Here is a 16,450-nt window from a genome sequence, read left to right on the forward strand (position 1 = left end):
AAAAGTAGTCTGCAGTAGCATATTATGCTGGAAGGAGGAGACAACCATGACACAGGAAAAACAGTATGAACTGCTCGCAACTTCAAGAAATCTTCAGTGCCAACTCATTTTTTGAATGATCTTCACTTAAGCAAGTATTAACGAGTCAGATGTGGTTTTAAGGATAAGGGAGAAGGGCCATGGTGAACAAATGCAGGCCATTAAGACTCAAGGCCTGTCATTCAGGGTCAGTAACATTAATCATCCCAGTTAAAGTTTTCTTTTTCATGTGAAAAGGACAAAATTTCTTAGACTAGAAAAAAAAAAATCACACCACTGTCCATAGTGTCATTTCACAAACAGCTTTTCAGTGGTTAAGTCGCTGTAATGAACATGAGATCTGATAACAGAAAAAAAACCTCAAATTTCTAATCCCAAATTTGCCAGGAATAAATCCCTTCGTGTTCTAATGCCTCACTATTACTAAGGGAATAACATTTACTCAAACCTGGCCTTCCCAAAGGCCTTGCCATGTTTGCACAGCCCTCTCATCATGTCACTATCAGCATCTTTCAATTATTCTTGTACACCTTCCAAGAGGAGCTCCCCTCTTCCTGGTGCGTCAAAAGGATTAAGCAACAACGTCAGAAGGGCGGCAGCCGAATTAGCAACAGGTTATTTATCCCCTTGTCCTCACTGGCAAGCAATTCAATCTCTAAACCATTAGTGGCAGAGTTCCTCATTTCATTATTATTTTGCATCAAGAAGAAACTCAGAGAATACAGTATCATTCAGAAGTAAGTTCTCACTTGGACTGTATGTTGGTTAACTGACAAAAAAAAGACAGCACGTAACAAAATCTGTTTTACCGACAGTCACAAATTCTGAAGACCTCTATGCAGATGTACACACATGAATACAAAGCTTGAGGGTACTGTTAATTGAATCAATACCTTCTGGATTTAGAAACATGGAAATACACCAAGAAAATTCAAGGGAGGACAGCAAGGAGCATCAGTTTTGCTAGAATCATACAGTCCACTGGCTATCTGGCAGGTTACTGTCATTCTCTTCCCTCAACTCTTCTCACACACGGGTTGGGGCTCTGAGTTCACTACAAAATATGCACTGTGCCCTTCTCTAACAGGATAGATAAAAAACAAACATTACTTTCCACAGTAAACTGACAAAAGCTTCCCGAATTAGCAAAGTAAACGGTCTAGTATGACACGGTCTTGTGATGAGGCACAGACTAGAAGCGAAGTAGTTCCTGCACTGTTCTCAGTTCTTCTAGCCACTTCTCGCTCGACCTTGGCAAGTCATTTTAGGCCTCTACATCTCACCTTTCTCCCTGAGACAACAGCAAGGCCACCCTCTGTTGCTTCCTTCCAGGGCCCCGGCTTCCTCGCTTTGTTCTGCCTGCAACAAACTCATCAAGGTCACTCCTGCCCGGTGAGGGAGGTATCGATTCCTGGGGTGACTCAATCTCCTCTGTCTCATGACAATTGCCAATATTTGTCTTTCTGATTGCAAACGATTTAGGGCAAGGTGCACCTTCCATTCCCTCCGCACAGGGCACAGTGCTCTGCCAAGGCTCTGGCAGTGCTAGAGACAAAGCAGACAACGAACAGCCCCCCAGGACCTTCAGAAGCTGAATGAAAATTTGATCATTTGAAAGGGAAGAGGACCCACTTATCTGTGGTATTAATTCCACACCAATAATTAACACTGTATTAATACAGCAGCACATCCATAGCTAATTTTACTACAGTAAACCAGTAATGTTCCTCCCTATGAAAAATGTTACCATTATTTAGCAGCAAGATAATATTGTGAACTCCTTGACAGCGAAGTGTCCCAAACTTGCAATACTGGAGGAATGTGCCCTTCAGGTAGTGATGGAACAGAAGCATAAGTCTTTTCATATTCCTCATACTCCTGACCTAAGGTACCTTTTTGTACACAGAATTAAAGATTATCTTTTCTTCCTGGGCCATTTCTTCATAGCAGTAAGTGTCAAGTTTTTATGCCTACGCTTTGCAAGATAAGAAGCCCAATGGCCTCTGCAAGGGAAGTACGAGCAACCAGCAGATGCTAACATTTTCTTGATCAATGTTGAGTCAATGTAGATTTGAACTGAAAATGAAAAGGGGAAGATTCTCTATCAAATCATCCATCAGTCTCATACAGCCTCATTACAGCATCTTAAAATACATGAAATCCCGTTGGCATCTATCTATTTCTTTAAAATACAACTTCACTGAATGTCATTTACCATGCAGAATCGTGAGCAAAACCAAAAGCCACATTACTCTTAAATAGAAAGCTTTTAAAATATGGCATCTTCTGAACTGCAGAAGAACCCAATGAGGTGCCTGGTTACACTCCTAGCAATACTGGGACCTACAAGTCAAGTAATAAGCATTTCATGTGCTATTCCAGCAGAGACCAGACTATGTTTTCATCAAAACAAGTGGGCCACTGTTAATGAATTTATCATTTTACATTGTTGTAGCCTCTTCCGTGGGAGTAAGTCCATTAACACTAAAAACTAGCATCAACATCTTTTGGGTGTTCTTTTTTTTTTTTTTTTTTTTCTTTTAAGCCATTAAATAGTCACAGGTCAAAGCTCACATACATTACAGTCCACCCAGGCAAACTCTGAAACACTGCCTAACTTTTCTTTCTTCAACATGAGGTCATGCAGCTACAGAGAATGGGAGGAATAAGTAATGGTTTAACATTCGTGCATGCATATATCAAGTATGCATACTAACATTTCTTTCTTTTGACAACAAAACTGGAATTCATTTGTTAACAATAACGCGACTTAAAAATGACACATTTCAACTTATGGTATGTTTTAGCTCTTCTAAATACAAAAGATTTTCCTGTACAGTATTTAACAGCATAGGCAGACTCTGCAAGAAACACCATATGCTTCTACCCAATGCATCTTCACTCTGACACTCAAAACTCCTCAGAATTGATCTGAAACTGGCTGCCAGCAAAGTCAAACCGAGGGACAATCTCTCTGTGTGCTCAAACATTTATGAAGAAAGTCAGGCTCTGTCATTTCTTTGCTGACTTTTCATATTTGAATGCTAGTCTCCCAGTTCAGGGCAGATTCTTTTAGAGTTATAATGTACTCAGCACCACACAATCCAAAGAACATTCTCTATGCAAAGAGTACAGATCTTTATTTGCTATCAATTAATAAAGAGGAATTTTCACATAGGAATAACCTCAGAAAAAATACCGACTGAAATACCTCTGTACTTTGACTCCAGTTCCCCTTATTGCCTCTGCTGCTGTTACAGTACATTTGAATTACAGCTCTCTCCATCCTGTCTCAGTTTCTACTTGACAGCACTCCACCACAAACCACTCCTCTGAAATGCAGGCTTTTATAGAAGGGCTGGACATAATACAAATGCAATATCCTGGTTTTACTTCAGAATCAACAGCAAAGTACAAGGCGTGAGAAATCTCATGTGCAAATATTCTCTGAGCATTAGGCAAGGAAGCTTCTCTTTATAAGAAGGAATAAAAGGGAAGCAAATGGTCCAGAAACAGAAAAAAGTCTGGGATGTCTAGGCACATTTTATGACATCTCCCAAATCAAGGCCCTTCTCAGGGCTCTTTCCAACTTTATTCTAGCTACTTTGGGGAAGACTGCAGGGGGAAGGAGGCAAGAAATCAAAAGGGTGGCTGCTTGTCACTCTGCCACATTCATTTATTCGGATTCAAAGTAAAGGTTTACACTGCAGCATCACAAACTGCATTGTAAAAATCAGTGATGGCAAGAAGGTGTTCAGTTCTTAGTGCTGAGCACAGCAACAAGGTTGTCGGCCCAGTGGCACCTCAGTAAGAGCTGGCTGCAGAACCCTTCCTTCCACAGGGCAGCGCCGCTTTCCACAGATGATCCCACTGACTCTAATGGGACTACTGATGGGGCAAGGTACTACTCAGCATCAGTGAAGCTTATTACAGGATAGTGTCCATGTCACCTCGCTGCCAAACTGTATCCCATTTCAACACCAGCAGTTCACTCAACGTTAATGCTTGTGGCTAGGCGCTACTCTTTGCACCATAGGCCTGATTGTTTATGCAGCAGCAGAGCATTACTAAGGAGTGCTTTCATCTAAAGTAACCTACTGCTTTAGAGATCTCACTGTGCAAATGTTAAGTGACTACACAGAGCAAACCCCGCAGTAAAGCAGTCAAGAAAGCATCTCCACTTTGCAGAGACATAGACACAGCAAAGTCTTGTGGTCACACAACGAGCAAGGGATACCTTATGGTCCACTACCTCTTTCTGTACTGGAAGAAAAGGGATGAAGAAAGGGCAAAAGATCTCTCTAGGATGGTAGCTCCTATTTTATTGTGAGATGAGTGGCATGCCACTCACCTGTATCAAAGACAAAACTACTTCGTTCAAAGCTTCAAAGTAAGCAGAACTGGATGGTGCCTTAAGAGTTTCAGTCTGCCCTGTCATGCATTCCTGAGCATAGTGACTCTGCTGGTCTTTACAGTGGCTTATGGCTGAGCCATACCCAAGTCTCAAGGGACATACTAAATAAAGGCTAAAGGTCCAGTCAGTAAGGAAAGGGAATAAAAACCAAGAGTACCCAATCTCCAGTTCTTCTCTTCGTATTGTGCCACTAACCAAAAAAAGACAGACACAACACACCCACACACACATGCAGTTTTAGTCCTGTTTTTTAACCTGGCCTACAGGAGTAACGTCAAAGTACCTTTCACTTTCATTGACAGCCAGTAAAATTAGTCCAAAATCATTAGTCTTAATGTCTGAAATAACTTCTCATCTGACCTCAGTTTGCTTTATTCATACTCTTAAGAGCTGTTAGTGGTTTTAGAAGAGGGACTGTGGAAGTATTTTTAACATTTACTACAGAATTGTTTTTAGAAACAATATTTCCTCAATCAACTTAACTCCAAAATGGCATTTCAGTCTGCAACCACGATACGTAAATTTCCACTTGGGAATCTGAAATGCTGCTGGTCAGCCAGTAGTAGAGACTGCAAATTCTTCTCACCCAGACTTACAGTAGTAACTAGCTATTCATTTATGAGCTAACCACTATCACCGAAAAAAAATCTCAGTTGTTTTGCACACGAATACAATTGTGGCTTGACCATCTAGTGACAAAAACACTCTCACTGCAAGCCCTGAGCCTTTAAACCAGGACAGTAATAGTACAGAGTTTTGGCTTGGAAGGGAAGAAAGAAAACTCCAGTGGCAGAGTTACAGATAGTCTATCTTTAAACTTCAGTAAACGTTGCTTGAACGTCCTAGAACCCAGCCCCTCTCTCCTCACCTCTCGTATGACTTGCTGTAGCTCCTCCTGCTCCACGCTTTTGTGGATTTCATCAACTGAAGGCACTAGTGGGACTTTTTCAAGTTTGTGTTCCACCTCTGGCTTAGAGTCTGCAAGCTCCTCGGAGCTTTCTACTTGCTGTCCAGCACCCGGTCTCACCGGGGGAGTTGGTGTTAAGGCAACAGAAGCTCGGTATAACTTTTTGCTTTGACTCTTAGACTTTCCCGTTAGGTCAGAGGATCCAACACCAGCTTTCCGACTTGCATGACTGGAGCACACTGAAGAAGAATCAGAGTTTCCATGGGAGAATACAGATTCTGAACCTTCTGCTGGCAAAGTTTCCAGTCCAAGATCTCCCAGTCCTAAACCCAATTCAGACTTCAGAAATGACTGTTCTCGAATAAGTTCAGAGACCTAAGGATTCAAAAATGAAACCACCCTGAATAAGCATGAAAAAAGACACAACTGTGTCTTCTTATTTATTCCATCACTTACTCATTCCCTCCATCTAACAAACACAGATATAAAATAAATATATGCTCTGCCTTCACAACTGCAACAAAAAAGAATCATAAAAAGAATGGGCTTTTCTGAAAGCCAAAGCAAATAAGAACTGTGGCAGCTCCCCAAGCCACTGACTTTTGCAATACACATGCATCTTCTCCGAACCATCGACAAACATAAAGGCTTGATTTGTTTTTCTTTGCTAAAACAATTTGAGCTAGTTCACTTTTTTCTGCAGTCAACAGGACTCCTAGCATAATGTTCACAGAAAGGTAAGATCACAGAATGGGTAAGGTTGGAAGTGACCTCTGGAGATCGTCTAGTCCAACCTCCCTGCTCTTCAGGGTCACCTAGAGCATGGTAGACAGGGTTGCATCCAGGCGGGCCTTGAAGATCTCCAGAGAAGAAGACTCCACAACCTCTCTGGGCAACCTGCTCCAGTGCTCTGTCCCTCTCACAGGGAAGAAATTCCCCCTCACGGTCAGGCTGAACTGCCTGTGGTTCAGTTTCTGCCCACTGCCTCTTGTCCTGTCACATGAGACAACTGAAAAGAGCTTGGCCCCGTCCCCCTGACACCCTCCCTTCAGGTACTTGTACACATTGATCAGATCCCCCCTCAGTCTTCTCTCCCCCCAGGCTGAAGAGGCCCAGCTCTCGCAGCCGTTCCTCACAGGGCAAGTGCTCCAGCCCTCTGATCATCTCCGTAGCCCTACGCTGGACTCTCTCCAGTAGCTCCATGTCTCTCTTATACTGGGGAGCCCAGGACTGGACACAGTACTCAAGGTGAGGCCTCACGAGGGCTGAGCAGAGTGGCAGGATCACCTCCCTTGACCTGCTGGCAACACTCTTCCTAATGCACGTCAGGACACCATTGGCCTTCCCGGTCACAAGGGCACATTGCTGGTACAGAACTCATCATGTAGTCATTAAACCAACTAAATGCAAACAGCATTTCACTTCTACATTTTCCTCTTAAAAACAAAAGAGTCTTTACAGCTACTCACACTAATGATTAACTTTGCTTAAGAGTAAGGGCAGTTTTCTCAACGGAGCTACCCAAGTAAGTTAAGTATTTGCAGGACTGTCAAATGAATCTCTTGCAACCTCTCTTAAGAATGCCTTCCTTAGTTCTCTTTCTACTATAAAACGTACAACTACTTACTGGTTCAATGACATTCAATGGAGATGGGCATGACAAATTATCAGTACTTCTGCTGCCATACATACCCTGAAAAAAAATAAAAGTTAAAGCATTTAGGATTATTTATTTTTCACAGCTGTCAGAAGTTAGTATATAAATGTGCAGTGTCACAGACAACCTTCTGTAAAGCAGAAACTTGGACCCAGGAAGCAAAGCTGGTCAGAGAAAGTTTATTTCAGTCACTTTTAAAGCTGGCCCTCTTCTATAAAAGGATTTACAAATATAAAGATATTTATATGGTTCAAAGAACACAAGTTTGGCTTGAGATCAAAGTAATACCATACTTTCCTGTTCTTGAGTTTCATTTTTTTCTCCATGACAAAATGTTGAAGAGGAAGATGTGGCCTGTGCTGCTTCTACAGAAGAGGATTGGCTAAGAAAGAGAAATGAAACCCACAAAGGTCTGTGCTGCTTTTGTTTGTGTCGTGGCAGAGCTGCAGAAGAAAAACAGGAACAGTCTTCTGCTAAGCAAAGAAGAGGAGAAAGCGTCTTTTCCCCTCCTCTTGTGCTTCTATGGGAGTGTCTTTCTGAACAAAGCTTCTCCTGTTTAGCAGTGAGCCGTACGGCCATCTGAACAGCCGTTAAACACCAAAGAAAGAAACCTCAAGAGTAGTACAGCAACCAGCAGAGACAACAGGATCTTCCCATCTTTTGTTCCATGGATAGGCAGAGCTGAAATGGTAATACATCCTGTTTCTTGGGACAGAAAGACTGCATTTCTCATTCTTCTGCCCTTCTTTCACAAGCAAGGAAATCAGTATAGGTAAACTCTAGAAGGACTATCACCATTCCCCAAGGATTTCAGACACAACACAAGCACTACCTACCAAGTCTGTGAGATTTCATGGTTGTAAAGAGGAGAGAAAGAAGGTGGCACTGAAACTGGACACCTGAAAACCCCCAAAATTTGTTACATACATATTAATAGATTTTAAACAAACTCCCTCTGTCCTCTCTCCTTTTCCCCAACATGAAACAGGAAACAGTAAGATACAACCCCTGACAATACAGGTGTAATAATGTCAATACATCATCAGATTCCCCAGATAAAACCTCCAGTGAGATGATAACTGTTGTAAGTTTTTAATCTTACACTAACTATATATATAAAGTTGCAGAAGTGACACCTACCATATGTGTCTGAGGTCTGTAAGGTGAAGACATATGCAGACTTCTCAGCTGATCTTCCAAAGCAAGCAGACGTTCTTCTAACTGTATTTCTAACTCCTGTAGCTCCATGCGGACAGATTTTCTCAGGCTCTGTAGTTGATCAGCTTCATATCTACACAAAATTCATAATAAAAAGAACAACGGCATTCACTGCACTAACTTGCATTCTAAGAAGGGCAGTCCTGTGAATAAAGTACTCCACACAAGAAAATTCAAATTGGAACACAAAATACCTCTTTCATGAAAAAATAGCTGAAATCCCTAGATAGAAAGGTCTTCCTAAACTAATAGAAACAGAGTGTAGAGAAAATATAAATAAATTCAGGGAGAAAAAACTATGCAACAGGGTGTAATACAGAATATGCTCCATAAAATTTAACTTTAAACATTTAAATATATGCAAGCAGACATAAGCAAATCCAATTAAAAACAGTAACAAAAAAAAATCATTTAAGAACACAGTAATCATGTAATACTTTGCTTGCATGGTTCTAACTGCCAAACAGTAGCAGCTACAATTTGGTAAGGACACCATTATCAAAGAAGGCCAACTAATTTCTAATGTATTTACTTTTAAAGTGAGTTACTTAAGAGCTGATTCAATGATGTAAAGTAAATAAATAAGCAATTTTGAAAATTGTTCCTGGTCAGCTGCATGGGGCCCTTGCTGCAACTCACAAGGAACACAGACACACAGAGCCAGAATAATGAATGCTATTTGTAACTTGCTGAGTGGAATCTGTGGGTTGAAAAAGCATCTCAATGCTACACTGTTCACTTTTTACATCAATCTTTATAGATTGGGGAAAAAAAACTTAAAACTGAAATCTTTAAAATATTTTTAAATGGGTATTCCATTGTAAAGGTCAGTAAAACCCTCAGCTGTAAAATCAGTTACATAAAAAAAAAAATACAGAAGTGGAGGGAAAAAAAAACTAACAACTAATGGGAAATATGGATTAGAACATTAGAACACAGGGAAATAAACTCTGGAATGATGAGTTGTAAAGATGGTAAACAGTTTTTCGCAAAAACTCAGATCCAGTCCTTTTAAATTTGAAACTAAAAGATTTTTTTGATGTAATTTAAGGAGCAGCAGCACATTTCTTAAAGTGACCAAGTATTTTCTCTCTCTTTTTAGAAGACCGGTTTACCTTTCCTCTTCAGTCATATGCTGATAAACCGTTGTCTGTTGACGCAACATAGTCAATTCCAAATCCATCATCTGGGTTCTGAATAGGTTAAGATTTCGCCTCACCACTTGTAGCTCCTGGAAAGTATTCTTAAAAACAAACAAACAAACAAACAAACAAACAAGAACTTTAATCAAAAAAATTAACTTAGGTCCAGACCCTGTAACTGCATTTGCTCAAACGTGCCCTCAGAGTCAAGCAGAGCCGTATCAACTTCAGTATACTAAGGTTGTGTGCTGGAAGCCCAGCAGTTCAAGAAAACTCATTCATTTTTGCTTCACATTCATTCACTTTATTTTTAGACATATCATACAAACAGCTGCATGAAAGTAAAAAGGAATCATTTTAGATGTGCAGAACTACAGTTATTTTTAGGATGGAGTCACCTGTTATCTCTTCAGAGCAAAGTTTGGGAATTGCCCCATGTTAGCACAGCCTGCGGCACATTTGAGATGTTACTGTATACTTTGTTTTGACTCAAAAATCACTGTGTGAACAGGGTCACTTACTTCATAGAGAGGTAGAATGGATGATCTCCGAGTAGCGTAACTAGTAGTGGCTGAAAGATCATGACCTCTCATCACCGGGTACTAGGAAAGAAGCAAACCATTTGAAATGAGAATGCCAAACAACTCTTTTACAGACTCATCTTCTCAAATGCTCAGATACTCCAATATCAGACCTATTAAAACACCATCCTGGCATTCTGGCATTGTGTTTTCTACTATCAATACGTTGTAATAGGAAAAGGAAACTTTACAAAATGACAGTTATCTCTTAACTGAAGCATGTGCAAAGCTCTGTGATGCTAGCATGATCAAGTTGAAAACAAATTAATCCCATCTGACACAGTGAACAGGAATAAAAGATAATTTTTTCTTGTTACAGGCATTTTATGCCTGAAAATGCAGTAGTCTCAATTGTCTGAGCTAATGATAAAAAGAACGACTTGGAAAACAGTGTTAAACAAATTAAACAGTGTCCCATTTTCAAATCATGATCACAGTCATATTCATTATGGGGTTTTGCTCAGTTTTTAGGTTTTTTTGGTCAGTAGTGATTCTGGTTTTCATCTCATACTGCCTACATTCAAAGACCTCTTCATGCCAATTGAAGAACTTCGATTTCCATGTTGCATCAACTTGTGGAGCAACCAGATAAAATTCAGAGGTTGTTACATGTAGAGACACGGCACAACAAAGAACAGTGGAAACAACAAAAATATTTATCTTTTCAAACATGAAAAAGGTAGCTTGTCCAATATAATTTTGAAAGAATTCAAAGGACTATTGCCATGCCATAGAAAATTTGAAGCATGTCCATTCAATTAGAGGAGTTTTGCTCCAACACGATCACACCAAGTAGTAGTTTTGTTTTTCCTCTACCAGCCTCCTCCGTTCCTTGTTCTACTAGGAATTTATCTGCTCCTTTTTATTCCTTCCTAAAAACAGGACTCAACTATTTCTATAGCAGCCGAGTATGTTGCAGGTCAAGCACTATCCCAACTGCATAAAAAAAAAGCAGCAGCTAACTGCATATTAAAAGTAAGACATTTCCATACAAATCTCTATAGTGAGAAGGACCAAGCCCCCAAAACAGAACTGATCTAGATAAATTATGTTTGAAGGAGGACAAAGGGGATATGAACTGCCATTATCTCCATCAATACTATTTTTCCTTAATTAAACTGGCATGAGCATAGCATCATACAAAGGTTTCTACTTCAGTGGGTTTAGCTAGCACGGTGCAAGTGTGATAAGAATAATACTGTATGAATATAAATACTGTAGCGCACTATAATCTTACTATCACAAGCCAGCAAATCGTATACACTAGGGAATTTAACAAAGAGGGGTAAATTCTGCAAATGCTTGCTCCCAGGTACACTGTCCTTTACCTTGAGCAATGACTGCCTCAGAGTGAAAAAAAGCTGTCACAGTTTTCCACTGCAGAGCTGTGTCACGATACCAAAGCTAGCTCCAAGAAGCAAGGCCAGCTGACATAACCAAAGTTAGGCTGGACTAGACCCTAACTTTGACAAGTGACAAAACAAACAAAACAATGTGGCAGAAAGAAAAAAATATCCACCAAGGCCTACCTCCTGCAACATCATGCAGGCAGATGCTTGTCATTGGAACAACTATATTGTCTTCATGTGTTTATATATGAACACGCAGAGCCTGCAACTGCTCTGCCCACACAGCAACCTGCAGCAGCTTGCAGGCTCCTAAACCAGACAGTCATCTAAGGGAGTAACAATGCAGAAACCAAGGAGGGGGGACAACTAGAATCAGGAGCAAAGTGTGGCAGAAACTGATTTGAAAACAAACAAACAAAAAAAATCCCAGCACTTGCATTTTAAAGCATTTTTCCACTGACTAATAAGATGGCCACAGATGTTCACACACTCTGACAAAGCTAGTTCTTAATAAGAGGCTGATGACTTCAGGATCACGCAGACTAGTTTCAGAGCTGAACATGCAAAAGGCTGGCATGAAACAGCCCAGAAATGTACATGCAACAGATCATCACTGATATCACTAGTGGAGTCATGGGACTTGCAATTAAGAAAAAAGTTTCTATTACTTGGATGGAAAGTATGTCAAAGAGAAGAGAGGTTAAAGGATCTTCAAAGGCAATATGTGGTTTCAAATCTAAAGTTAATGACTATCACCTTAAAACAATAGCTATGAAGTATACACTGCTTCTCCCTCCCACCCAAGAATATCGATAAAAGTAAAAATTAATCTGGACTAACTGTAACAAGGAGGGGGAAAAAGTCAAAAATAGTAGAGCAGTGAAGAGATGATCATCTGTCACTTTAAAAAGAAGCTCCTAAATTAGCAGCAAATCAAAATTGTACAAAAATGTCCTTCCCTCCTTTTCCCCTCACCCCTCCATCTGCAGCACCACAAGAGGAATATTACGGAATATGTAAAGCCAGATTAACCTTTTGTTTTGATACAGTAAGAAACCCCTTTGCCCCACACTGCTGTTCTGCATTTGATTCTTCTTACCTGAGACAGATTTTGCAGAGAGTTTCTGATATCATGGAGGACTCTGCGCAGCTGCATTTCCACAGTGGAGGGTGGATTGATGGTATGTGATCGATGGGAGTATCCAGCATGCCTTGGAGAGAAGGGACAGCCGAAAGGGGAAAGCGCAGCGCCAAAGGAAGAGCTGGAGATGCTTGGGACGCTGTGGGTGCTCAGTGTCCTCATGTGTTCACAGAGAGGTCTGTCCTGCCACTCAGAGTGGAGCGAGTGGAGGGAACATGCTGACTGGGACATGTGTGCTGGGGTATGCAGCAGGCAGCTTTGTACCCTGGAGTGAAGGGACTCCTCGGGTAGTCTGCCAGGCCCGCTCTGGGACACTTCTTTTTTGGAGGATGAGGGAGCAATGAACAGTGTGGATTTGCACACAGGCTGACTGGCAGCCAGCTCACCCTCTGATTTGTCCTTCTCAGATGTCAAGTTCTCATTGTCCTTCACAGGGGTGTACTTGTAGGTGAAAGAAGGAGGACTGCACAAAGTCTCTTTTCCCGGAGTTAATTGAACATTCACAGAGGACACTACTTTCACTGGATTCAGTAATGCAGTTGGGAGAGACTGAGATCGTCTTAGAGGATAGCCCGATTCAGCAAACCAGCACCTCTGCTTCCTGAGGAGATCTTTTGATTTAAGCGGAGTGCGTCCTGCTCTGGAATCAGATGTGCTGATGACCTTCATTTGGGCTCTCTGCAGTGCCACACGGACCCTGTCCACTGAGGAAGGCAATGAGCCATCAGCTTCAAGGGATTCTACTGGCTTCAGGATATGGTGTGTTTGGTACTGAGGAAATTCAAATGCACTGCTTCTGTCAAGATCACTTTCATCACTGCCTTCCTCCAGTAGCTCTAATTCTTTTTGCTCATTGGAAATGTCTTCTCCTTTGGAGCTGACCTCTGCTTGAACGGTCTCTGATATATGAGATGACTTGCTTTCCCTTTCTAGCTTTTGTTCAGTTTCATATTCAGGAATGTTCTTACTGTCTTTTCCTCTGTTCTCAGAAGATGCCTCTACCTCTTCTCTCTCCATTTCAGAGAGAACATCCTCTTCTTCCTCGTCATCATCTTCATCTTCATCCTCCTCCTCAAAATTATTGAAAAAGAGAAGCTCCTTGGCTATTGGTGTCTTCTGTTCCTCACTATGCGACGTCACCGTTGTCTCACTGTCACAACTGTCTGCACTACTTCCCATGCCCTGCAAAGACTCATGAACCTGAGAAAAATAAGAGCTGTGAACATACTAGAGATTCAACTACCACCTCAGGAGGCAGGCAAAGAGTCTCAGTTCACATTCATTGGGAATTGTGATAGAGTAGAAAGAATAATCCAAAATGTATTTAGTGTTCAAGAGAAATCAATGAAAGGGAACAAGGAAATCGCAGTACAAGATAAGTTAGAAACATACCAAAGTATGGAACCAAAAGGAGAATGTGGAGAGGGAAAAAAAAAAAAGAAAAGAAAAGAAAAAGAAGAAAAGCTGGCAAGTAATCCATACAACTTGACAGTAAATGACAGTAAATTCTAAACTCCTGATTGCCAGAAGGATAGAAGTGGCAGTAGATCAGAAGCAAAAGACAAGCACTAGGGAGCTTCAAAGGCTAACAGAATGAAAAATGAAAAAAGAGCAACAGGCTAGTATTTTAGGTAGTGATGACAAAGGAATACATGGCACATCCTATACCTAAAGATTTAGATTCAGCACTGAAGCCTAGGATAGTATCAGGGAATGTAAACAAAGAAACGAGAAGAATTACTGATCCTAATGAAACTGTCGTCACAGGACAATTCTAAGAATGGGGAAAACTGTCTGCCTGTGCAGTCAGCCTGTTTTACATCACAGAATTATTTGAGATTGGAAATCTCACATTAGGCTGCTTATTTCTACCGAAGTCTGAATCTGCCTTAGAAATCTTTATTTTGGTTGTCAGAGATGAGCAGAAACACGGTTCTAGTTTTTCAGTTATCTTCTGCATTTTAAAGGAATGCTATGTCTGCAAGAGTCAATTATTTAACAGTAGATGGCACTAACTTACCATACTTTTAAGAAGCAATATACACCCACCCTCTGCATCCCCTTCATCGTCTTTTCACAGGTTCTTCATCAGCTGCCAAGTTCTTGTTTTCCCTAGTCTAATCATTCATCTGTATTTTCTAAATTCAGCTCAGTACTTGGTCTAAATAACACAGTGAAGGTGGCAGAAGAGAGCCTAAGCAACTCCACAAGTCTCATATAGTCTTAATACATCTACTCAAAAAAGTATAAACAGAAAAATCTCATTGCTTTATGACCAACACAGATAAACTCCATTAGTCTTCCAATAAGACAAGGAATTTGTTTAAGAATCTGTCAAAGCAGACTAAAAACAGGTTTTGTCATCAATCTAAAGATCAGAAATGAACAATTCTAATCTGAGACTCCTTCTTCTAACACATCCATCAACTTCAGTACGATCCCAGTTTAGAAGAGATTACAGCCAGCGTCCAAGACTGCTATGCACATTACAAAGAACATCGATCAAATGATGTTCATGATTTCCTCTAATCACTGTTTTGCTTTTGGTAAGTTTAAGTTAATGTTTAAGGGAGACAAAGTATAACACTGTCTTGGCTTCCATTTTGGTACTCTGTTAAAAAAAAAAAAATCCTACTAAACAGAAGAGCACAGAATACTGGTGCCAAAACAGAAAGGCGAACTTGGATGGATGGAGTGGTGCAAACCTTTTCCAGTAAATGCCACACAGCTTTTCAAATGTGTGTGTGCAGAGCTCAATGCTGTAGCACACACACACACAAAAAAAAAAAAAAAAAAAAAACTTCAGCAGTTGCAAGCCAAAGAAATGAAATTACTGGGATATCCAGACCCCTCCCTCTTTATATTCCTCTGGACTACAGTTTAAATCACAGACAGTCAACTTACGGCCTTGAGGCTAAGATCCAGCCCATAGAGTAATTTTATCTAGCTGTCTGGCAGGCCAACCAAATCATCGATACTACTGTGTAAATATTTTAGGAGAGGTGAGAAAACACTTCTAAAAAATTAGGTATGACATTGAGCAAACATATACGTGCTGGCCAGACACCCAAGCACCTGGCTGGAACAAAATCATCCCCTAAGCACGAGGTATCTGGTCAATACCACTGCAAATTCTAGGACCAACATCAAAGTAACTAGAACAAGAAAGAACATGGGAGTTTAAGATTGACTAAACATTTGTATACATTCATAGCAAAGTCAGTACAAAATTGTTTTCATATTCTGTCAGCGGCTAAAGCTAACTAAAACAGAAGAAAAATATGCAAAAAATTGAGTGGAAAGGCAAAAGCAATAAAGCAATATAAGAAATTAAATGATCAGCAGAAAAGCCACATTCTTTCATTTCTTTCATCTTCCTCTTCATTCACTGGCATGATGAGAGGAACGGCTTGATTCTGGAGTCTTAGCCAATGACAAGATATACACCAAAAACTGAACAGGAAATACTGAATTTAAATCTTATTCCAGACCTCAGTAGACTCAGCTTATCTCATTAGAAGGACTTTAAAATTTTAACCCAGATCTACAAGGAACTTTGAAAATGCAAAATTTTACCAGGATCTAGACTGATAAAACTAAATTTAGATGACAGTCATGACAGAAGTCAAACATCAACATTCCTCCTTCCCTCCCTGTCCCCAACTATACCACATAACTTGTAATTATTTCAACCATGATATGAGAAGCTTACCTGAAGGTGATTAAATGAAAAACAGTCTGTGGAGGAATCTTCTGCGAAGCCACTGCTATCAGAGTGCTGACTAGCAGTCCGTAACAACTGATCTATTTAAAACAAAGTAAAACCCAGCTGTAATTAGTTTACAAATCCCAATCTTTTACACCCAATTACATTTAATACATGCTTTCATTTTACATCAAAGCAGCAAACATACATAACAATTCTTTCTTGAATTCTTCACTGAACAATTCAGAAAAAACAACTTGCTTGTTTTGAGTATATAAAGTACAAAACCTTTTCTT

The 16,450-nt window shown here is 40.3% G+C and overlaps 1 protein-coding gene across 2 annotated transcripts in view; it reads right to left on the bottom strand.

Annotated features, from left to right (window-relative positions):
• ITPRID2 (ITPR interacting domain containing 2) overlaps positions 1-16,450 on the bottom strand; it is a 78,152-nt gene that overhangs the window by 2,651 nt on the left and 59,051 nt on the right. For both annotated transcript variants that reach the window (XM_085321999.1, XM_085321990.1), the window contains exons 9-15: positions 16,161-16,252; positions 12,407-13,648; positions 9,899-9,979; positions 9,351-9,478; positions 8,158-8,308; positions 6,988-7,053; positions 5,322-5,735 (exon numbers count right to left, since the gene is read on the bottom strand). In XM_085321999.1, coding sequence (XP_085178125.1) covers positions 5,322-5,735; positions 6,988-7,053; positions 8,158-8,308; positions 9,351-9,478; positions 9,899-9,979; positions 12,407-13,648; positions 16,161-16,252 — 2,174 coding nt within the window. The remainder of the gene's footprint in view (positions 1-5,321; positions 5,736-6,987; positions 7,054-8,157; positions 8,309-9,350; positions 9,479-9,898; positions 9,980-12,406; positions 13,649-16,160; positions 16,253-16,450) is intronic.

The sequence above is a fragment of the Rhea americana genome, unplaced genomic scaffold, assembly GCF_003343005.1.
Source record: "Rhea americana isolate MKP2758 unplaced genomic scaffold, rheAme1 scaffold_12, whole genome shotgun sequence".
In the NCBI taxonomy this organism is placed as follows: Eukaryota; Metazoa; Chordata; class Aves; order Rheiformes; family Rheidae; genus Rhea; species Rhea americana.